The 23,026-nt window shown below is 54.2% G+C and overlaps 8 protein-coding genes across 8 annotated transcripts; 3 read left to right on the plus strand and 5 right to left on the minus strand.

Moving 5' to 3' along the window:
• Positions 1-1,186: 1,186 nt before the first annotated feature.
• MAA_02992 (Alcohol dehydrogenase superfamily, zinc-type) lies at positions 1,187-2,247 on the plus strand (the record flags this gene model as incomplete). Its single annotated transcript, XM_007820990.1, has 2 exons — positions 1,187-1,208; positions 1,265-2,247. The coding sequence occupies 2 exons, from the start codon at positions 1,187-1,189 to the stop codon at positions 2,245-2,247; spliced, it is 1,005 nt and encodes a 334-aa protein (XP_007819181.1).
• A 160-nt stretch (positions 2,248-2,407) lies between these two features.
• On the minus strand, positions 2,408-3,546 carry MAA_02993 (Dienelactone hydrolase; the record flags this gene model as incomplete). The annotated part of the gene is made up of 4 exons (XM_007820991.1): positions 2,408-2,502; positions 2,579-3,248; positions 3,302-3,351; positions 3,408-3,546. The coding sequence occupies 4 exons, from the start codon at positions 3,544-3,546 to the stop codon at positions 2,408-2,410; spliced, it is 954 nt and encodes a 317-aa protein (XP_007819182.1).
• Positions 3,547-4,121: 575 nt separating this feature from the next.
• MAA_02994 (replication factor-A protein 1) lies at positions 4,122-6,141 on the plus strand (the record flags this gene model as incomplete). The annotated part of the gene is made up of 4 exons (XM_007820992.1): positions 4,122-4,159; positions 4,233-4,484; positions 4,535-5,935; positions 6,045-6,141. The coding sequence occupies 4 exons, from the start codon at positions 4,122-4,124 to the stop codon at positions 6,139-6,141; spliced, it is 1,788 nt and encodes a 595-aa protein (XP_007819183.1).
• Positions 6,142-6,514: 373 nt separating this feature from the next.
• MAA_02995 (uncharacterized protein) lies at positions 6,515-8,008 on the minus strand (the record flags this gene model as incomplete). The annotated part of the gene is made up of 1 exon (XM_007820993.1): positions 6,515-8,008. The coding sequence occupies one exon, from the start codon at positions 8,006-8,008 to the stop codon at positions 6,515-6,517; it is 1,494 nt and encodes a 497-aa protein (XP_007819184.1).
• Positions 8,009-9,344: 1,336 nt separating this feature from the next.
• MAA_02996 (Major facilitator superfamily domain, general substrate transporter) lies at positions 9,345-11,348 on the plus strand (the record flags this gene model as incomplete). The annotated part of the gene is made up of 3 exons (XM_007820994.1): positions 9,345-9,706; positions 9,922-10,978; positions 11,085-11,348. 3 exons carry the CDS (start codon positions 9,345-9,347, stop codon positions 11,346-11,348), a joined length of 1,683 nt encoding a protein of 560 aa, XP_007819185.1.
• A 282-nt stretch (positions 11,349-11,630) lies between these two features.
• Positions 11,631-12,857, minus strand: MAA_02997 (IlvA, threonine dehydratase; the record flags this gene model as incomplete). The annotated part of the gene is made up of 2 exons (XM_007820995.1): positions 11,631-12,430; positions 12,518-12,857. 2 exons carry the CDS (start codon positions 12,855-12,857, stop codon positions 11,631-11,633), a joined length of 1,140 nt encoding a protein of 379 aa, XP_007819186.1.
• Positions 12,858-13,330: 473 nt separating this feature from the next.
• On the minus strand, positions 13,331-13,889 carry MAA_02998 (ubiquitin-conjugating enzyme; the record flags this gene model as incomplete). Its single annotated transcript, XM_007820996.2, has 2 exons — positions 13,331-13,483; positions 13,629-13,889. 2 exons carry the CDS (start codon positions 13,887-13,889, stop codon positions 13,331-13,333), a joined length of 414 nt encoding a protein of 137 aa, XP_007819187.2.
• Positions 13,890-14,892: 1,003 nt separating this feature from the next.
• MAA_02999 (chitin synthase 1) lies at positions 14,893-17,787 on the minus strand (the record flags this gene model as incomplete). The annotated part of the gene is made up of 3 exons (XM_007820997.1): positions 14,893-15,030; positions 15,084-17,615; positions 17,695-17,787. 3 exons carry the CDS (start codon positions 17,785-17,787, stop codon positions 14,893-14,895), a joined length of 2,763 nt encoding a protein of 920 aa, XP_007819188.1.
• Between the last annotated feature and the right edge of the window lie 5,239 nt (positions 17,788-23,026).

Raw genomic sequence — 23,026 nt, forward strand, 5'->3', positions numbered from 1 at the left:
GTACAAGCATCTCAGACGGAGAATTGATTCATGTTACCACCCGGCCATTGCTCACCCAGCCCGGGACAGACTGCGGAGTCGTGAAATTTCAACAAAATATGCATAGAAATCTCCTTTAACCGAGATACTAGTAGTAGTACTACAACTCCGAACTCAAGGGACACGAGGCTCGACGCGACTTATGCGACGGCCACTAACTGCAGGATGTGTGGCATACATTGTAATAGTACTACTAGTAGTACGTAATAGGATACAATGTACATAATGATTGTTTTTATTTTTGGCAGCACGCCGAGTTCTAGAAGCGCCCCATCATGAGGACACTTTTTTTTGTCATGTGGATTGGAGTCATAGAATTTCATGATTCATCATGGCAACCAAGCTCTTTATGCGCATGCCCGGCCCGCCATGTTCATCTGGCAGATGAATCTTGACGCTTGCTGGTGGTGTTGCCTGATTCCGTCGAGTCCGCCTTGAAGATGGCCATCATTCCCCATGCAATGCGACACATTCTGTTCCAATATACAACTATTACACTGCATCAGATCTGTTTGGTACATGGACGGTTGCAGGAAACGCATTGAGTTCCCCGCAGCCACAAGGACATGGGATGGAACCGTTTGTCGGTTGATGCATCAAACCCAACTTTGCAGTCGTACCGCCGACTCGAGAATCGGCGGCACCACGTGTGAAATTGAGACGGTTGACCCAAGAAGCGAGCTGCAATGCCACCAATGCGTTCAATGTTCTAGGTTTTCCAGCAAGAACCAGTGGTCGTCCATGTCGGATTGGTTGCCAAGGATACGAAAGGCGATCTCAAAAAAACCAAAAAAAAAAAAAAAAACCCCCCCCACGTTGGAGCGACTGGCGAATAATGAAAAGTGTCTTTGGTTCTAGATGGCCAGGACTCATTCGACTCTGCTCAAAGCAAAGATGGAGTAGTAGATACAAAAGGTTGCATATTGAAACGCCGACGCATGGTTCGGCAATCGGATCGAGTCTGGCAGCATTAGTAATGCAGCCCGGCAACTACGGACCTCCAGACACCTCACTGTCCAGACGACAAAAAAGTATAAAAACATACATATGTAATCATTGCAACATCAGGAGAGAATAAAAAGGTGAAAACGCGGCTGAGCACAACGCGAGAGAATACGGCAAATCGTCAACAAAGTAGGAATACAACATGGCGACCATGAAAGCAGTCGGTTCGTCCTCTTCCCCCCCAGAGAAGAAGCCATCAACATATCTAACCCACCACCAGACATCAAAGGCGGCAAGGGCGAGCGGGACGCCCTCTTCATCAACGCGGAAACCCCCAAGCCAACCGCCGGCACCGGCCAGGCCATTGTCAAGATCAAGGCATTCGGCATCAACCGCATGGACATCATCCAGCGGCGCGGCCTGTACCCGCTGCCGCCGCAGGCGCCCTCCACGCTGGGCGTCGAGTTCAGCGGCGTCATCGAGTCGTTTGGCCCCGGGGACCACGGGAGCTTCAACGCCGGCGACCCGGTGCTGGGGCTGGCCTACGGCGGCGCCTACGCCGAGTACATCGCCGTCAGCTCCAAGATGCTGCTCCACAAGCCGGACCACATGAGCTTCGAGCAGGCGGCCGCCGTCCCGGAGGCGTGGATCACCGCCACGCAGGCGCTGCACTCGGTGCTGGGCTTCGCGGCGGGCAAGTCGGTCCTGTGGCACGCCGGCGCGTCCGGGGTGTCCATCGCGGGCATCCAGCTGTCGAGGGCGGCCGGCGCGTCCGAGGTGTACGCGACGGCCGGGTCCGACGACAAGTGCGCCTTTGTGACGGGCGAGGTCGGCGCCACCGCGGCCTTCAACTACAAGACGACGGACTGGGTGCGGGAGATCAGGGACAGGACGGGCGGCAGGGGCGTCGACTACATTGTCGACTTTGTCGGCGCCGACTACTTCCAGAAGAACCTGGACGTGGCGGCCAGGGACGGCCGGATCGTCCTGCTGGGCACGCTGAGCGGCGGCAAGGTGCCCGACGCGGACATTTCGCAGATCCTGTACAAGAGGATCCGCATCGAGGGCAGCACGCTGCGCAGCCGGGATGAGGAGTATCAGGGCAGGCTGAGGGATCGGCTGGAGACGTACTGCCCCGAGTTTGCGTCCGGCAAGTTCAAGATCGTCGTGGACAAGGTGATGCCGTGGGAGGAGATTCGGGAGGCGCACAAGTACATGGAGGATGGGAAGAACACGGGCAAGATTGTGTGCACTATTTCCTAAAGATGATTTATTCTTATCAATGGGAAACACGAGTAGCTAGAAATAAAAAAAAGGAACAGAAAAAAAGGTCAGATGAGCCTAGATGACCGGTTTTGAGGCGCTTGAGAAACACAAGAAGAAAGTCGCCCGGACTCAAATCACTCGTCTTCAGTAGCGCCAGCTAGTGTTCGTTTATCCATCTCAACATTTGCTCATATGCAGTTGTTTGTGCTTCGGTAATGGCGCTATCTGCATATGCGCCCACTACAGCAAAACCTGGGGACAAGTTAACATGCACAATACTTGCATATGTAGTGTTTCATGGAAAGCAACAGGGGGAAAAAGAGCCTACCATGTGGCACGCCAGGATAGACCTGCACCTCGTGCTCAAGGTTTGCCTTGGACATGGCATCCTCGCCCGCCTTCCGTACCTCGTCGGGAAACAAGTTGTCGTTTTCAACACACACTAGGCTCAGCGGTGCCCTCAGGTTGTTGAAATCGTCGGGCGTGACCGACGCACCATGCGCCAGAGCTCCGGCCTTGATATACGGGCCCTTCTTCAACGCGCCCGCCTCCTCGTCGCTGCCCTGCTCTTCCGTCTCCTGAGCCAGCAGGAGGACGAACCGTCCACCAACGCAGTACCCAACTGCGTATATCCCCTCGCCATTCTTGATGGCGTCTGCGTACTGGTCTTGCGCTGCCTCATTGACCTTGCGCAGGATGGGCATGACCTTGTCCGGGGTGATGCGGGCCAGCCACATGTCAATAATGAAGGACTTGACGACCCCGACGGCCTGGAGCTTGACTTGCTCGATGATGGAGGAGGAGGAATCAGTGATGGCCGTGGATAAGGGGACGCTGTCGCCGGCAAAGAGGTCCGGCATCAATACGAGGTAGCCCTCTGAGGCGAATTTGTCGGCTTGGATTTGATTGTTGACCGACTTGATTCCAGTGCCGCCCGTGAGGAGCAGGAGGAGCTTTGAGTGCGCATGTGGGTAGTCGGCTGGTTTGGAAATATAGACCTGGCAGGTGGTTAGAGCGGTGTGGTATCGTGTTGCTGCAGGTGAGAGCCTACGTCGACATCGTTCAGTTTAATGATTTCACCGGTTGACGACTGTCCACTAGCTAGAGACTCGGCTTAGCATCGGCGCATGTGCGTTTCAACAAGACGATGTGCTCACGAGTTGGTCGGTCAGTTACGCAGTGCTCCCCGGTCTGAGCTGGCGGTTCTGCAGGTGTGGTGGTCTCCGGCCTCTGCTCAGTCTGCTGCTCCTGAGCGTCGCTCTCGGGAGCTTTGGTGGCGATGTCGACTTCAGTCATGATGGGCTATTTGAGTATTCAAAAGGTGCAGCTACTGCGACCGTGGCAGGGCAAAGATGTTGGACAATGAAGGCTTGTCGCCGGCCAAGTTGACCACTTGGCATGTGGCAGGAAGTGGGCTGTGCCAAACAGGCTCGACGTCATCTTGAAGGTTTGGGGGGAGAGTCTCGGATGGTACGCTGTGTCAACAGGGTCACTTGACAGTTGCGAAAAAAAATTCACATACTATCAATCAGAGGCTACCTAGATCAATTTACACAAGAAATGGCCAATGTAAAACCCATCACTACCAGAAGAAGGCTTCGACGACAGCTGTTCGGACTTGCGCCACCCGTGGAAGGGAACCGTTGCAGCTTAGTCAGCACGCCACTTGCACCCCGCCGTTGACTCACTTAAGCAGCTGCCTGCGGGGCCATTTCCACTAAACGCGCTGGACGCGTCGCGACGTCTAGATTATTCACGGTCATCGCTTGAGAAAGCTGTCCTGCGTAGGCTCACGCACCACCTTCACAAATTATTCGTCGAGACGGGAGCAAAGCACTTTTACATCGTCAATACGAACCGATCTAGCCATTATGGATGCCGCGTCTGCCCTATCGAGGGGGTCCCTTGAGTACGTCTTTCCGCATTCACTGCCGTCGGGCATCGTTTGAGGCCTGGACAAATGTGTTGACTTTTTATTCTAGTGTCATCTTCAACGACATCGACAAAGCAGCGAAGCTCTTCCCCGTTCCTGTTATGCAATGCCTCCAAGTCAAGCCTATGGGTGCTTCGGCTACTGGAGGCGAACGATACAGACTGGTCATGAGCGATGGCGACCACTATGTTCAGGCCATGCTTGCAACGCAGGCAAACCACGTCATTCACGAGGGAAAGCTTGTACGAGGTAGTTTCGCTCGTGTCAAACAGTATAACCCTCAGAACTTGAAGGGAAAGAAGTAAGTCGACTCCCTCGGACATGAAACTCGTGCGCCTAACAGCAGGCCAGCATTCTCGTCATCCTCGACCTCGAGGTCATTGAATCCCTAGGCGTGCAAGAAAAGATTGGCAGCCCGACGGCTGTCGAGACCAATGAGGCCAAAGAACAAACCATCGCTAGCAACGACTTTTACGGAACTAAGAAGGAAGAGAGCAAGCCGCAGGCTATGCCTTCAAGGCCAGCGGTTCACGACGGCGGCAACATCTATCCCATCGAGGGTCTCTCACCCTTCCAGCACAAGTGGACGATCAAGGCGCGAGTCACAATGAAGTCGGATATCAAGACGTGGCATAAGCCCACAGGAGAGGGCAAGCTCTTCAGTGTGAACCTCCTCGACGAGAGTGGTGAGATCAAGGCCACTGGATTCAACGACCAGTGCGACGCGTTTTATGACCTCCTGCAAGAAGGTTCCGTCTACTACATTTCCAGCCCCTGTCGAGTGAATCTGGCAAAGAAGCAGTTCTCCAATCTACCAAACGATTACGAAATCACATTCGAGCGAGATACGAGAATCGAAAAGGCCGAGGACCAGACGAATGTGCCCCAGGTCCGGTTCAACTTCTGCACGATCCAGGAGCTACAAAATGTCGAAAAGGACAACACTGTTGACGTCATTGGCGTTTTGAAGGACGTTGGCGAAGTCAGCGAAATCACCTCCAAGGCGTCTGGGAAGCCCTTCCAGAAGCGAGAGCTCACTCTGGTCGATGACACGGGCTACTCTGTGCGCGTAACCGTCTGGGGCAAGACCGCCAACTCGTTCGACGCCAACCCGGAATCCGTAGTCGCCTTCAAGGGCACCAAGGTGTCCGACTTTGGCGGCAAGAGTCTCAGTCTCCTGTCGTCTGGCACCATGACGGTCGACCCCGACATCCCCGACGCCCACCGCCTCAAGGGCTGGTACGACTCCTCCGGGCGGACGGACAACTTCGCCACGCACCAAAACATGGCGAGCATGGGCAATGCTGGGGGCCGCGCAAACGAGAACAAGACCATTGCCCAGGTCAAGGAGGAGAATCTCGGCATGGACGCCCCCGCCTACTACTCCATCAAGGCCACCATCGTCTTTGTCAAACAAGAAAACTTCTGCTACCCCGCCTGCTCCAAGGAGGGCTGCAACAAGAAGGTGGTCGAGACCGGGGATGGATGGTACTGCGAGAAGTGCAGCGTGTCCCACGAGCGCCCTGATTACCGGTACATCGTGTCGCTCAACGTGGCAGACCACACGAGCCACCAATGGCTCAACTGCTTCAACGAGACGGGCGAAGCCATCTTTGGCATGTCGGCCAACCAGCTCATGGAGCTCAAGGACAACGACGATGCCAAGTTCATGGCGGCGTTTGAGGCCGTGAACTGCAAGAAGTTGAATTTCAGGTGTAGAGCGAAGATGGATAACTTTGGCGATACGCAGAGGTATGTATGGTTGTGTTTGTCTTTACTTCTATTTTTTTTTTTTTAAAAAAAAAAATAGCGTCCTGGAGCATGTTTGTCCGTGGACTCGAGACTAATTTTTCTCACACAGGGTCCGATATCAAATAATGAGCGCAGCGTTCTTGGATTTCAAGAGCGAGGGCAACAAGTTGGCAGAGTTGATCAAGCAGTATGACATGAATGCCTGAGTGTGTGTGTGAGAAACCCTAACCCTAGGCGGAGGGGATTTGACGAACAGTATGAACATGTATATTCACTAGTCGTGAAAGAAAGAAAGAAAGGAGCAAGGGGGGTTCAGGAGATGCAGACGGGCGCAATCAAAGGATACGGGCCAGGAGGACTGTGGGCGGATCATGGGCTATTATATTAGTTGACGGGTAAAATGAAGGGGGATCTTGTACTTCCCGACAAATTCTGTTTTTATTATAATGTTCATCACTTGTCGGTTCCCTGACGTGGGTAACAATTTTTACCCATCTTTTTATTTTACTTGTTCTCATATATTGATTGATATTGATCTCTATACTGGCTCAACATGGGTATCGTTCTGATGTGGTTCAACTAGGCAATGGACAGCTTCTCGTGCTTCCACGGCCGCTTGCCCTCTCCGTCGCCATAGGCAGCGGTGGCCTGGTAGTCCCCCCTAATCTTGTACTTGTAGATGGTCAGGCCCTCGAGGCCGACGGGGCCACGGGCGTGGATCTTGTTGGTGCTGATGCCGACCTCGGTGCCGAAGCCGTAGCGCATGCCGTCTGCCACGCGCGTCGAGGCGTTCCAGTACACGCCGGCCGAGTCAACCTGGTTCATGAAGCGCTCGGCCTCGGCAGCGTCCGCCGTGAGGATGGAGTCGGTATGATGCGAGCCGTGGGTGTTGATGTGCTCGATGGCCTGGGCGACGCCGTCCACCGTCTTGACGGCGAGGGTTAGGCCCAGGAACTCGGTGTCAAAGTCGGCGGCGGTAGCATCCCTGACGTCGGCGCCGGCGAGGGATGCCAGGGCCGCCTTGCTGGCTGGGTCGCAGCGCAGCGACACGCCCTTGGCCGCGAGGGCGGCGGCCACGGCGGGGAACGAGGTGCCGAGGGCGGTGTCCTGGACGAGCAGGGTCTCGAGGCTGTTGCACCCGGCGGGATAGCTCGTCTTGGCGTCGACGACGGCGGTGATGGCCTTTTCCGGGTCGGCGGTGGCGGTCAGGTAGATGGCGCAGATGCCATCTGCGTGGCCAAGCACGGGGATCTTGGTCGACTCCTTGATGTAGCGGACGAGCTCGTTGGAGCCGCGGGGGATGACGAGGTCGATGTAGCGGTCCTGGGCGAGGAGCTGGGCGATTGCGTCGCGGGTGGTGACGAGCTGGATGGCTCCGTTGGGGACGTCTGTCTTTGCGAGGGCCGACGAAATGACCTTGGAGATGGCGACGAAGGACTCGGTGGACTCCTTGCCGCCTACATTGTTCCCATGAGCAAATGGTTCTTTTTCGTTCAAAGGGGGATATAGAATTCGCGTGGGCGCAGACGTACCTTTAAGAATGGCAGCGTTTCCAGACTTGACAGCCAGACTGGCGATATTGGCAATGACCTCGGGACGCGCCTCAAAGATGATGAGGATGACGCCAATGGGGCAGGAAACCCTCTCGAGGATGAAGTCGTCGTCGAGCTTGGTCCGCAATTGAATCTTTCCAACTGTTGCCTGGGTTAGGCGGGTCTGCGTAATTACACCTGTGATCTGACCCTTTTCCTTGGCCGAGAAACAAAACATACCTGGGTCTTCCAAATCCCTCACATCCAAGATGCCCTTCAACATGTCGTCCCACTTGCCCTTTTTGCCGAGGTCGAGTCTGGAGACGAGAGCCTCGCTGAGGGAGCCGTCGGCGGCGGCCTTTTTCGCGAGCTCTAGGTCGCGGGCGTTGGCGGCGAGGATGTCGTCCCTGGCGGCATCGAGGGCGGCGTGGATGGCATCGAGGGCGGCATTGCGCGCCGAGGCCGGCAGCGAAGCCAGTGCAAACGACGCCGTCTTTGCCTCCTTGGCGGCGGCCTCTGGCGTTGCGTTGGTGAGAGACATTTCTGGAGGGGTTGGGGTTTGTTTGAGTTGGAATAGGCTGCGTCGCGGGGGAGGGGATTTGATGGGTGCGCGGGCGGGAGCAAATGACGGAAAGTGCGATGACGTTTGGTGGTTAACAAGTGGTTGCCCCGCCGAGGGGTTTCTCAAGCATTCGTCGAGTTCATTCAACGTTCCGTGGCTGAGGCCCATCCGATGCAACTTGCGCCCCTTGATAAAAAGAGGGACTCGGCTGTCTATTATATATGTAAAAGTGAGTGTAGCTTGATTGTAAAAAGGCCGTCGACATGCCACATGTCGAAACTGTCCGTCGTCTCTCATCCCGTCCGTATGCAACCCGTCGGGAAGTATAGGACATGCACACATGAAGCCATGGCTTGTGACGGACAGCGTTGCCGAGCGTCACTTTTCACAACGTCATTGGCGGCCTGTTGAGTCCTGGCCATGGCTACGAAAGCAGGAGTCAATAGACAAGATAGCCATCAGCATGGTCGGAAAGATGAGCATGTAACCATAGTTGAATATGAGCATCTATGGCAAGGCGTCTCCGGCACCCAGTAGTCTTGGACTTGACTCTTGAGTGTGTAGAGGCTGCGTCCGGATCTGTCCAAGCTAGCCCGGGGGTTTGCCAGATGTGGACAAGACATGGTTCTTTGAGTAAACAATACCCGAGAAGAATCTCACGGTGGCAGATGGGAACGGGGACGCTTCACCCCGCGTTGCTGACTACCAAAAAGGCAATAAATAGGGTTGGTGAAGCGACACGGCGACTTGACACTCCTTAGTCCCGACTTGGGCATCTTCATCTTTGCCAAGACTCTAGCGGGGCCGCTCACGGTGGCATCCCGACGCTTCAACCCGTGCGGTATCCGCAGTCAAGAGCATTCAAGGCACTTGACAAACAACAAACTAACCAGACCAAAAATGTCCGGCTGCGCATGGACACGCTCACACCCCCTAGCCTCGTCACCCCCAGAAAGCCAACGCTGCCGAGCCTCGGAACCCAGCTGCTCTGCTCGGAGCTCCAAGGTGCACACGGGGGCCGCGTTAGGCCTTTCCGTTGCCGAGTTTCTCCTCCCTTTTTTTAACCATGTCCCTGCAATGCTCATAGCGCCGTTAGTTTTCAAGATCTTTTTTTCCCTTTCTTTTTTCCTTTCCTTTCTTTTACTTCTCCTTCTTCTTCTTCTTTTTACAAAGAGCAGTCGTCTTTTCTGCCTTCTGCCGGCCTTGTCTCACATATAATGCGTTTCCGCCTCTGTCGCCCCAGATTCCCAAAGCCACCTGCGGCCCCCGCGCTCTGAAAGCCCACCAGCGCCCCCTCCGCGGACCAGAAGCCCCAATGCCCGCGGACCTCGAGCAAGCACGCCCGGAGCGTCGCCAGGACGAAAAAACACCGCGCCAGCCGTCCACTGCGTCTGCGGCAGCAACAGAGACAGAGACACCGGCGGCTCACGATGTCGAGAAGCCTCTGCCCGCGTGCGCTGCCACCCCGGTGAGCAAAAGCGCCCCCGGCCAAGACGGACGCACCGGGCCCGAAGCCGATGCCGAGGCCGGGGTCCTCTCCGTCGTCGGCGGCGGCGGAGGCCGGGCCGCGTCCCGCGCATCGTCGACGACACGCCCTGGGACCGTGACCATTGTGCCGCGCGCGCAGAGAAGAGGCCTGTTTGCCGGCCTGGCCATCACGCCAGAGGTCGAGAGGCCGTATGACTACAGGAATTCTACAAAATGGGGCATCACGGCGACGATAGCGCTGGCGACGCTGGCGGCGCCTATGGGGTCGTCTATTTTCTACCGTTGGTCTCTACCCACCGCACTTGTTTGAATTACACTTCGCCCCCCCCCTTCTCTTTTTCTTTCCTTTGCGCCAACATGGCCCTTTTTTTTTTTATAAATCTTCTCTCTTCTAATGGCTGCAGCCGCCCTCCACGGACTCACCGTCGAGTTCAACACGTCGTCGACCGTCGCCAACCTCTCCGTGGCGCTGTACATGCTCTCCATGTCCATCTTCCCGCTGTGGTGGTCGTCGTTTTCCGAGGAGTTTGGCCGGCGCAGCGTGTACCTCGTGTCGTTTATGCTCTTCGTCGTCTTCGCGGTGCTGTGCGCCGTCAGCCAGAGCATGGCCGCGCTCGTCGTCTTCCGCGTCCTGACGGGCGGCGCGTCGGCGAGCGTCCAGGCCGTCGGCGCCGGCACCATCGCCGACATATGGGAGAGCTTCGAGCGCGGCCGCGCCATGGGCATCTTCTACCTCGGCCCGCTGCTGGGGCCCGTCATCTCCCCCGTGCTCGGCGGCGCGCTGTCCCAGAGCCTCGGCTGGCGCGCGTGCATGTACCTCCTCGCCGGCTACGGGCTCTGCGTGCTCGCCATGCTGCTGCTGTTCCTGCCGGAGACGCTGCCGCGGCCCGCCAAGCCCGATCCCTCGACCGGCCCCCTGCGGCGCGTGTCGACGAGGGAGTCGGCCCGGCTGCGCTCGAGGCGGCTCGCCCGCGGCCCCAAGCGGGTTCTGGTCGACCCGGCCTCAAGCGGTTTCTGGTCGACCCCCTGGCCGTGCTGCTGTTCCTGCGCTTCCCGCCGGTGCTCATCACCGTCTGCCTCGCCGCCATTGCCTTTGGCGCCCTCTTCGTCGCCAACGTCTCCATCCAGCAGGAGTTCGGCAGGGCCCCGTACCGCTTCGGGCAGCTCGTCGTCGGGCTCTTGTACTTGCCCCCTGGCCTGGGGTACTTCCTGGCCTCCGTCTTTGGCGGCAGGTGGATCGACAGCATCATGGCCCGCGAGGCGGCGAGGGCGAACCGCTACGACGAGCGCGGCAAGCTCATCCTCCTGCCCGAGGACCGCATGCGTGAGAACATTTGGATTGCGAATACCCTCTACCCCTGCGGTCTGCTCCTCTTCGGATGGACCCTCGACTACGGGGTTTTCTGGTTCGTGCCCTCCATCGGCTCGTTCCTCTTTGGAATCTCCTCCATGCTGGTGTTTGTAAGTTGGCCCCTTTAGAGCCCGCCCCCCTTCTTCATTGCCCTGTCAGAGGGACTGCAGACGGGTAGTTGTATCGTTGGACTAACTGGCAAAAACCGGAAAAAAGAGCACGGCTACGACGATGCTCACGGAGTTTGTGCGCAAGAGAAGTTCCGCCGGGGTGGCTGTCAACAACTTCGTCCGCAACATCCTCAGCTGCGTGGGGACCATTGTGGCCGCGCCGTGGGTTGATGCCATTGGCGTGGGATACGTCATGACCGCAGTGGCCTTGTTTTGCATCGTCGCTGGATATATCGGCATCTGGACGCTGCGCCGGAATGCGCCCAGGTGGAGGAAGGAGATGGACAAGGCGTTGAATGGGTTGGGCTGACATTTGGCATGCATCATGGGCGTCTGGTATTGGCATGTAGCCTGCGAATTTCTAGGCGATATATGATATATGGCGTTTTTCATGAATTTGCTTCCTTGGATGCCGACCAAGAGGGCGGTTCGTCTCGTCGTAACAATGTGAACTTGATCATGGCTGTCTGCTCGTCATCGTTCAACGTCGCTGCCCGCCGGCAGCCGAAGGATGCGTCGTCATCCCATATATGTGTGTAAATGAATATGCCCCTACCCTCCCATCACCATCACAGGCCCCGTCATCCACCAGCTACTCGGAAAACAGCCTCCCAATCGCATCAGCCCCTACATTCCCACCGCTGAAAACAATCCCCAAGTCCCACCCCCGATCGCCTGCCTCCCTCTCCACCATCTCTCTAAAATCCTCGTCGAACAGCGCAACCGCCAACCCAACGCAGGCACTCGGCTCGACAACCACCTTCATCCTCTCCAGCACCAGCCTCATGGCCTTCTTAATCTCCTCCTCGGTAACGCTATACATCCCACTGACCAGCCTTTTCTCATAAATCACTTTCCACGGCCACTCGCCCACGGGCGTCCTCAACCCATCAGCCACGGTGAGCGAACTCACAGCCGCCACCCTCTCACCCGTCTCATACCCGCGCTTACCGTCGTCCGCCCCCTCGTAGGAAGGTTCCGCCCCAAAGACCTTTACGCCCGTTCCCTCCGCGGAGAGTGCTACGCCAGAGAGCATGCCGCCGCCACCGCAGGGGGCGACGATGGCGTCCAGGCCCTTTTTCGAAGGCGCCGCGTAGGGGTCCAGCCGGGACTGCAGCTCGGCCACCTGCTCCTGCAGCTCGATCCCCATGGTCCCCTGGCCGAGCATGATGTCCGGGTGATCATAAGGCGGGACGAGCCGCGCGCCCGTCTCGGAAATGACCTTGTCGGCCATGGCCTCGCGCTCAACCGAGGTGCTCCCGCTGAAGTAGACGGTTGCGCCGTACCCCTTTGTGGCAGCGATCTTCTGCGGCACGGAGATGGTGGGCATGACGATGTGCGCTTTGATGGAGGACTCGCGGGCAGCGAGGGCGAGGGCCTGCGCGTGGTTGCCTGCACGGGGTTAGCATGCCTTGAAGAATGCGTGAGGGAGAGAGTGAGTGAGAGAGGGACCATGAGGCCGGGCAAGAACTAACTTACCAGAACTGTGCGTAACAACTCCCCTCTCCTTTCCGCCGCCGTCAACCCACCCCTCCTCCATCATTAGCCTGCCCAGCGCATGGAACGCTCCTCGGACCTTGAACGCTCCTATTCTCTGCAGGTTTTCACATTTAAACCACAATCTAATCTTTGGCTTGGCCGGCCTCCTGCCCTCGAAGCGGGTGCCCTTGAGATCATCGGGAGACCGAGGCGTAGATGCAAGACCAGAGAGGGTAGTGTTTGTGAGCACGGGGGTGCGGTGAATGTGTGGTTTTATGAGGTCGTGAGCGGCCAGCACGGACGCACGGGACAGAGGGAGCGTGGTTGATATGTCGGCCATGTTGGGGGGACGGAGTGGTTCATGGGAAGCCGGGACTTCCAAGTTTGATGATGAGTGATGCTGGTGAGAGGGGGAGATGGTGAAATGGGGGGTCTAGGGCCCGCTCCGATTCCGCAGCAGTTTAGCACGAAATGTCTGCCAAGTTTAAACCGCGACAAATAAATCCCCGAGCGTTGGATAATGCATAAATATCTAGACCTGATTACGCTGATTCGCTCTTTTGCACCGAGTGCCAACCTCGCAAAATGTCAAGTTTCCTCCACCATCTCATTCGCCAGAAACGATGCCCATCCTCTATCATGCACGTCGATGAACTCCCGACCCAAGCAGACTGTGCCAAATTTTCTCGTCTTGTCGTTGCACACAACCCCCCTGAATATTTCCTATTCTAGCCTCACCAGATAGCTTCACCTCACCCTGCCATTCCGCGATGCTCCTTGGTTTTCAACACGTTGAACCGACGATCGGCCAATCTACTTCGATACGCGGTCGTATGATGTACCCTTTATGGTTCCTCCATTCATGGACGTTCGTACGTTACGTCTAAATCCTTCTCTGTTGCCTCTCAAGTCCTCGGCGGCTTCTTTGTTTAGAGGGTCGGAGGCGTTCGGCTCTAGGAAAAGAAACTACAGCCAAGCATTAGCAGCCTGTTCTCTCATGGGGGCTTTGTGTAAAAGCCTCGACCTGAAATCTGACGGAGCAGGTCCGAAGCGCCTTGGCAATCCGAACCGCTATCCCAGGTTTCAAGCTCGGAGCGGCATAGACCCATACCTGTAGTCCCACGATCACTGCATTCAGATTCAAAACTGGTTTCCAGTCCTCCCTCAGAATATTCAGGCACACCTTGCCCTCTAGATCAATATTCGGGTGGTAAATCTTCTCTCTGCACCTTACTTTCGGGGGCTCGTGCGGAAAGTTCTGGTTAATGGCAAAGTCAAACGTGAACCGGCCGTTGCGGTACATGCCCTCGTCAGGCTCAATAGTCAGGACAAAGTTGAGAATGTCGTCCGGATCGGGAAACTCGGTTCTCATTGTTGAACCGAGAGATAATTCGGAGAGATCTGGTGTAGTGAAAATTATTCTGTCAGCACGCCCGTATCTGCCTCAACCGTTATTGCATCTCCCACCGAGGCAGTCTGCCATCTTACCCCCTCCCCAAGTACACAAGCTCTCAGACACAATGATAGCTCAGTCTTGACGCATACGTACCCTTTTGAACTCGCAGCTGCGCGGCCGTAACTTTCTTCTTCCGCCCACCCGCGGCTTGACCCTCTGCATTCTCAGCCTGCTTCTGCTCCTTTTTCTGCAAAAAAAAAAAAAAAAACAAATTAGCGCCATTCAGAAAGAAAAAAAAGCCACAAAGACACCCGAGATTTACAGATGGAGGTCCATACCATAGACCAAATCTTGAACATCTTGGCTGGTCGTTAATGGCCCGCCTGAGGAGGGGGCCCAAGTCTCTCAAAGCAAAGAAGCTGGCGATATGCTCTAGGAGGCAGGAGTGGGAAAAAAGGGGGGAATAAGGCTATAGAAGCGGAATACTGCAATAGGGATATGCCCGTCAATAGGCCTTTGGAGGGGCTGTTGATCGTAGGTGCTGAGACCTTATTTCGCAGGTTGGTAGGTAGAGAATGTCGGTGTTGGTCATTGCCCATCGCCACCAGGCACCGCAGCCCACCAGCCCGCTGATGACGAGGTTAGATAAGATAAGCACGCACTTGGCACAATTTGCCGAAGTTTATGCGTCACACCTTCCAGTTCGTCAGTCGCTTTTAGCTATCGCAGCTCGGATTATTGATTCAACAAGGGCATTGAATTCGTGACGAGGGAAAAAAAGGAAGCTCCATTTAACATCGTCCATACGTTTAAAATCAATATTTCTCATGCATTAATTTTTAATACAAAAACGTTACAAAGAGAGGTATTCGCAAATGAGCCAATTTTGTCTACAAGTCGACATCCGTGATGATACCCTTTCAACACCACCGCTTTCCCTCTTTCCAAATGCTGTCCACTCTTTCTTGCCGTGTACGCCTCATCTGCGAGCGAAGCAGCACATTAGACCCGTCTTGCCCAAAAACCACAGGAAGCCAATGAATCGAACAATAGACAGCGCAGCCGTGGCATACAACAAGAACTTGAAGAAGTTGGCCGTACGAACAGACGCCGATTTCTAGAAACTGTTAGCATTGTGTACAAACCAAACCATGATACTAAGCCACTTACTCCTATACCAAACGAGTTAAAGTTGTCGCTGGTGATCACAACAACAAGCAAGATGTTTGAAAAGAGCCAAGAAACGACCAGACCCGTTCGGAAGGACTTATAAGAGTCCTCCACATCCTTCTTCTCGATTTCTTCCACCTCCTTGAAGGGTGCAAGAGCTCGTCGAACCGTCTGCTCGAATTGACTGTCGATGTCTTCTTGTTCCTTTTCAATTTCCTCCACGACGACCTCGTTCTTTTCACTCTTGGTAACATTCGCAGATGGAAGTGCCTCAGCCTTGTCTGAGCCCTTGGTACCCCAAGAGACGTCGTGCCAATTGTTGAAGGCGTAGACCATGAGAATGTTGATGTAAGTCGACATGAGAAGCATATAGTACGGGAAAGAGTGAAACATGTGCCAAGGATCGAGGTAAAGAAACGAGGCCAGGAAATAAAGACCATAAATGGTGATTAGTGCAATGAGAATCACACCAGCTGCACTAGAACCAGAGAAGAAACTTCGTACGAAGTCCTCACTGGAGTCCAGCTTGATTTGCTCTGCGATGGGCTGCTGGAACGCTCGTGCCACCAGGTATCCCGAGAGAACCAAAATGTATCCCTGAATAAGACCAAATACCATGAAGGAGGCAATATATGTAAATTTGGAACCTTTTGGTCGATTACCCAATGCCAGGATAAACTGCAGTATAACAAAGGCCAGGTACAGATACTTGAGCAGAGCATTTATAATAGGGGTGGCAGAGTCACCAAAAGGCCAGCCGTGGTGTTCTGAACCACTGGTGGAGGCGACAACTGGGGTGCCGACCAGATCCATGATGACAGTTGTGGTGAGATAGTAGGAAGCGAGCGAGAACCAGGAGAAGATGACATTGAGAATATTGTAGATGACCTGAATGTGCAAGAAGAACATGCGAATAATGTTGTGACCGCTCTTATACAGTCGTCCGAAGTGCATAAGTGAGTACAGAGAAGCAGCAAAGGAACCGTTGAGCCAACGTCGACGCTGGCTGATGAACTCGGCAGCACCCTCAGGCACGTCGGTTTCACCCTTGGCAGCCTTGATATAGGTCAAATGCCACTTTTGACCAGCTTTGGCGACAAGTTCGAAACAAAGAATACGATCTTCGGCCAAGAACATGTTCTTCTTGAAGATATTCATTCCGTCAATACCTTTCTTGCCAAGAATCTTGGATAGCGTATGGTCACCGTGGAAGTACTGCTCCAACGGACGACCCATGATGGCTCGGAATCGGTAGGCAGAGAAGGCACCAGGCAACACGGAGACGTATCCGAAGGAACTCTCCAAAGGCTTGTCAAGGATGTTGGAAATCTTGTACTCGAAGTTCTGGACTGCGACAAGGGGATTGAAGAGCTTCTTGCCCCCCTTACCCAACATGGCATGAATCTCACCACAAGCACCACCGAGATCCTTATCATTGTAGAAGCCTTCCCACAGGGCGAGGAGAGATCGAGGGCTGGGCTTCGTACCGGCGTCGATAAGAATAGTGACTTCGGGGTTCAAGATTCGGCCAAACGCGTTGAACAGCCATCTATGGGAGTTGATCTTCTTGCTGTTCTTCTGCTTGAGACAGAAAATAAACTGCACGGGGGGGAGGTTCTGAGGGCTGTCGCCAGTTGGTCGAATCAGCTGCTGGCTTGGGGTAACAGACAGCTGACTGGTGTATTCGAAGATATGGGCAACGGTCTCCTTGCCGTCAACATCCTTCTTGATAACACCGTCTTGATACACACCAACTGTGGCAAGAACGTCGAGAGTGTTCTTGTCTGCCTTCTCGATACCGTCAAAGACCAGGCAGACAACAATCTTTTGCCATGCTGGTCCACCCTTGTTCCAGAAAGTAGACTTCTTGAGGTTAACAATGTCACGGATATTCTGCATAACACCGTGCAGGGTTCGAGAGAGCAACACTTTGTCCTCATTGTAGTAGGTAATGGCGATGAGCAGTTCAGTATGTCTGTTATACATACGAGGTCGCAAATCGTAACCATTCTTGAGGGTGAAGTCGTTGGGGTCGCAGGTGGCGGCCGTGTACCGCATCTTCATAAACTCTTCATTGCCGCCTTCAACGTCGCGGTAGCGAGGCTGAACGGCGTTCTTGATGGCACTGGGTACGGGGTAATCGATACTCAAGACGGAGCCCTGGACAAGCTTGACTTTTCGCGTGTTGTATCGCTTCAGCCCGCCAGATTGGCCGGCGCCGCCAGGCTGCTGCTGGCGCTGCATCCAGCTCTCTTCCTCATCGTGGACGGCTGAGAGAGGGCGGTCATAAGGGCCGCCGAAACCTTGGGGTTGTCCATACTGACCAAAGCCGTTATCACCAAAGCCACCAGAGCCAGCTGGAGGGAGCTGTGATGCGTTGGGAGCATACGACTCAGTAAGACTATAGGCAGAGACTGGTCGGTCGGGAGGCGTGCCAACTCCGAGACGGTCGTGGTCATAGCCGTGTGCGGGGGGCTCATTTAGCAAATAACCTCGAGCATCCTCATCGTGGTCCTGAGGAGTGATGTGATACTGCGGATGACTGCGGTTAGCCCTATTCAGGCAGAACTCGGTATGAAACTTGAGGTGATGGGGAGGACGGTCAACCCACGTTGTTACCCGACGGGAGGTCCTGCATGGGGTGTCCCCCGTATTCATGGCCTTGGCCTTGGCCCTGGCCTTGACCGTGGCCGTTGTACGCCATGATGTAATCAGTTGTGTAGCCGTCCCGAGCTGGAAAGCGCAGACGTGACTATTCGGTAGAAATACTGAGAAGCTCAAGTTGTGGTCGGGTTCGGCAGATGCAAAAAAAAATCCAAGTGATGGCTAATGGGAGAGCTTGGGGGTGTCAGTGGGGGATTTTTTTTCCCCTTGGTTGTACCAGACAAAGTGCGTAGTGCTACCCAGGCAGGTACTTTATCCGCGCGGCAGGATGGCGGTGCTGGAACGTACCTTCACTCAACCCAACTTTAGAAGGCAAGCAAATCAGGAGGCGGCTAAAAAAAGAGCAGGCGCCCAGGCAGCTGGGTTTTGGGCAAGGCAACAAGCTCAGCGCTGCCTCATACAATACAAACTCCGAATGGTGCAAGCTGGGCACGAGACGGTGAGGGGGGGAGAAAGGGGCAAGTCGCACCACAAAGCATGAAGAGATGATGATGATGAGAGAAGGAGAAGATAAACAAAAGGCCTTGGACAAAGGTGGGAATAAAGAAGACTGGTACGTACTCGACGGATGATGAGGGTGCCCAAACACGGCGGCGCGCTCAGGGGATGGTACACAGAGAGGGAGATTTTCGGGGCGATCGCTTGACGTAAGTAAGTACCAGTAAGCATTACTACAGTATAGCGGACAAGCTCCTTGTCCAGCTGTCAACGGTCAACAACGTAATGCGTACCAGACCCCAACGTGACCGTTGCACACTTGGGTCAACGGTACTTGTGGGCAGCGGTCCTTGTTTCACAGGCCCGGGTCAATAGCACATGCAATAAGCACAGGACAGCCACTGCAAGTCGGCGTCGTGAGCCGCCGCAGTTTTGAACATTGCGCATGGAACATTGGACCCGACGGGCTTCGTGAACAACATTCAATGATGAGTGCATAACACACGGAGTAGACGCGCAGCAAGAGGCAAATGGCACCAGCCCACGGGCCAAAATTAGGGGACCGGCGCTAGCGTGGGCTGAGCCACTCTCCAGCGCTGTCATCCTGGAACTCGCCCCAGCATTCTGAAGTCGGGCTGCCCCGTCCACTGTCGTGGACTCCGTACTCCTTCGTACTAGTACCTCGTCAACTCGTGTCTCTGTCGCCGCTCGCTTCCTGGCTGTGGCTGGGCAACAATAGACCTGCATCTGGATGCTGGGGCTTGGTCGGTGGGTGGATCCCAATTGCTCCAGTTGCCACCGGGTGATTTGGCGTCAAATGCTCGAGATGTCTACGGAGTACGGAGTAGCCACGCCAGTTTGCACCAGCTCGTCATCTCATCCGCCCTTCCTCACGCTGGCACCCAGGGAGGCTTGGGAACCATCGTCCCCACGGCTGTCAACCTCGAGAATAAAAATAATAACGACACCAGGCAAGACCCACCGTTTAGTATTCGGCCATGCTCATGGCTCTGCAGCTTGCTGTGCTTCTCCTTCCGAGTAGTACCCTAGATCTTCTGGCCTATTCGAATCATCTCTCACCGAGTACGGGGTATGGAGGACCTGGTCGTTGAACGCTGGATAATGATTAAATGAGAGGACTGCCTTCTCCTGGCTCGGTATTTGCACTCTCCACATGTACAGCCCGCGACCACGGCAGCTTTGCTTGGCTCTGACCGCTGACCGTTGCACAGCAGACCGGGCAAACAATATTCTCCCCAATTGAAACAGTATAGGTTTACACGATATAGAGTACTCCGTACTGCAGGTAAGGTCCATCTGGGCACCAAGATATCTACGAGGCTGCGTACGGAATACCACCTACAAGCGCATTCAACCGCATAAAGAGAACAGGTGACCAAGCAGCAGATGGCGGCAGACACCAGAGCAGACCGCGTCAAATGCGCACAAAGACATTCAGTTCTTTGTTTTCCTCAATCGTTTCATTCGCGAATACAGCCGCAACCTAGAATGAATGCCCCTGCCAGGGATTAAAACAGAGCCCGCCGGGGAGTGCGCCATGCTTCGACGAGCTGACGACAAGGACCAGCCAACTAGAACTGGCATGGTCCAAAACCTAATAAATTGGCTCTAATATATTGTCGTCGTATGGGAGTAACCGAACGAGATCTTCGCATGGTGTGAACTATCTCGGCGGCGTGCTCCGTACAACACACTGCACGACGAATAAACCGTACGCAACGTTTGGCACCAAGCCCTGCCACGACGTCTTTTTCTGCACGTTTTCTCATGTCAGCGCATCGGGTACGGAGCGAGCTCCAGATACAAAGAGAATATCCACATTATTGCAGCGCGACAAGATTGAAAAGGGGGGGAGGCTCCCAGAAAAATCCCAAAAATAGCACCTGTGGATCTCTCCCGTGGAGCCAACCTCAACCTCAGTCCTTCAAAGTGGCTGGTCCATTGCATTCTGTGGAGGCGGTGTACTCGGCCCGTGGGTGCCGCATGTATCTTGGAAGTTGGGATGGTGATGATCGATGTTTGCTGCTACCCGCGTTTGGTCGCGTGAGTAACACAACCCTCTGCGAGCAGACACGCCGTAAGCGATAGACGACGGAGTACTCCGTAGAGCCTCTCTTGATTCATCCCGTTTATTATGCGGCTAGTATACCCCTGTTCGCTGATACTAGTACTATGGGAAGAGCATTGTCTTTTGAGGTTAAATGATTCCAGGCTTTGGGGTAAGCATGTTGCGCGGCAGTTGAGAAAACAATTTTACCAACAGAAAACGAGAAGGGCCTGCCCTGCTGCACGATAGACCAGTGTTGCTGCCTATGTAAGACACTGGTTGTGATGAAACTAGTCAACACTGGCTATACCAAAAGACAGCGTGTGCCGGGATGCTGCTTCGCAGGTTGCCGCTGAAGTTACCAGAAGCCATATTCATTCGCATCATCTCGTGCCCAAATGTTGTGGTAATATTCATTTGTAGCGTCCTTTGCAGATAGCATATTGGTTTGAAGTCGATTTCTATCCTGTAGTAACCTTGGGGGAAACCCCCAACGTCTGTTGTGATTAGGGTAACCGCCTCATATACACGAACCTCTTCCATAGACTGGCTATCGCCTGTATCGAAACGGTGCGTAACCATCGAGTGGCTAATTTTACCTCGTATCATCGAATATAGACAGCCCTAGACGGGGTCCAACAATGGAAAATGCGACTGGAAAAAAAAAGATGATGATATAGAATCACACCCTCCACCATCCGAGGGATTAGACGAAGGCAGGCTATATGATGGAAACGTCCCCAAATGACGTGTTCCGCAGAAGCAGCACGTCGAAATAGTAACATCTAGGTTCCCAATGAGTCTGAAAATCATCACATATGGTGTGTTTAACAAGTCGAAAGAAGAAACAATATGCAAGAAATCCTGCACGATGCTGAGGTGCGTCACGCCTCCTGCCACAAAATGCCGCGTGGAAATCAACCAGCCCAATCGCCTCAACTATTCCAATCCAGGACGTTGGTAAAACCTGCCGCTGGTGTAGGCAAGACATGCTGGGCAGCTTGCTGCGGACAAATACTATGATTTTGTGATAAGACTGAACAACAACCCCCCGGTGCCTCTTAGTCCACAGGACTGAAGAAGCCGGCAGCGGAACGGAAGCGCCAAGCAAGTAGCAGACAGAGATCAGCATGTCTGTTCGCAAAGGCTTGTGCAATAATAGAAATAGCCGGCAACAGCATGCGTTTCGATGTTCTGGGTTGTGGCGTTTCTGGCAACTGATCAAAGCGCAATATTGGAAAGCCCTGCTGCAAACTGCATGCTTTGATGAGTCCAGATTTTGAGACCTTACCAACTAGCTAGCTATCGTACGAACCTAGCTAGGTAACACCAATTATTATGTAATTCGCAATTGTCCTCTCTTCGTGGTCTAGTTCACGTCTGAAAGACGAGTCCCTGGTATAATTGTAGGCGAGACGCCTTGAGCCATTTGCTGAGACGTGACACCTTGCCCCTTTTGCGTCTTTCGTGATACTGATACTGGTCGTGGCATGTCTCAGAGGCCGTCCCGTGTCTCTGTGTCCATTCTGAGGTTCTACATACGTTAAACCGAGACAGGGACGTGGTGTGCCGCGCCTGGGTCCCCGGGAGTGACCAGAAAGGCCAACGCTAGAAACATCTAGAGATTTGGAAAGTCAATTATACGGTAATTCGTTTATAAACGGATGCCGATTCCTCCCGTTCTCTGTCTGGCCACATCCTCTCTCTAGAAAGTTGATACCAGTAGGGACTCTCATGCTCTTGTTGGCCTTGGCATGGAGCGCTCCATGGTAAGGGGGAAACGGGTTGCGCGTTGATCAGATTGTAATAACGAATGTATCTCTGTTTGTGTCCAGAGCGACGCTGACCTGCAACTTGATGGGTGATTGAGAATACAGTCCCGGATATGTGGAAGGGTCGTAAAGGGCGAACGCTTCAGCCATGTGAAGCACCATGGTCCAAAGGATGTGCACTAAACGTAGTGTATCAATGGCAGGGTATTGAAGAAGTTGGTGTGTTTATATGAGTGTAACTAGCTAATAAACCTAATGTGAGTTGGCATGATGTGGATTCAAAGAGGACAATGTGTGTATGTATAAAGTTCACTGTTGGACTCTGAGCTCGGCCAGCGATTGGCAGCTTTGAGAAATCCTTGTCTACTTGAAACGATTCGATTCTATGCAGAGCAGTGGTCATGTCTATGCTTTACTTGCGGTACTCGGGCGAGACGACGGACATGTGAGGCCTGTGGCGAGCATTTGTTGACGCTTGGGGTCTGTACGCCCATCGACGACAACAATGATATCTGCCAGAGTCAGAGAGCTAGAAATACCTGCTTTTCAGCCTCTTGGGCTGCCGGCTTGAGAAACAATTCCTGCCTCCGAGGTGACGTACCTAGGTAGCTTTTGGCCTCGCCACGTCAAAACAAGCCAGAGAATTCTGCCGTGGAGGAGAAAGCCCTCATAGTACTGCATTACAAATAAATGATTGGCCAGACCATGTTTTTCAGCAAATGAATCTTGTTTTGAAGAAACTTCACAATGGCAGATATAATGGGCCGTGCCACACGTTTCGAAACCAAGCCGCAAAGATGTACTCGAATTCAACAGGCGAAAAGCACGAGGGGATCCGCTTGCTTCTCCACGTCCCCCAGCTTTGACAGGAAGGCCGCCTCGAAAATCTAGGTCCTGGGCCTTCTGGTTCGCGGAGGGATTTCAAGACTGGAGATGGGGTTCTTATGCGCATGAATAAGGCTTATCCAGATGCAAGGCTAGTACTAGCAGTGTAGCAAAGC

The sequence above is a fragment of the Metarhizium robertsii genome (assembly GCF_000187425.2).
Source record: "Metarhizium robertsii ARSEF 23 chromosome Unknown MAA_Scf_4, whole genome shotgun sequence".
Classification (NCBI taxonomy): Eukaryota; Fungi; Ascomycota; class Sordariomycetes; order Hypocreales; family Clavicipitaceae; genus Metarhizium; species Metarhizium robertsii.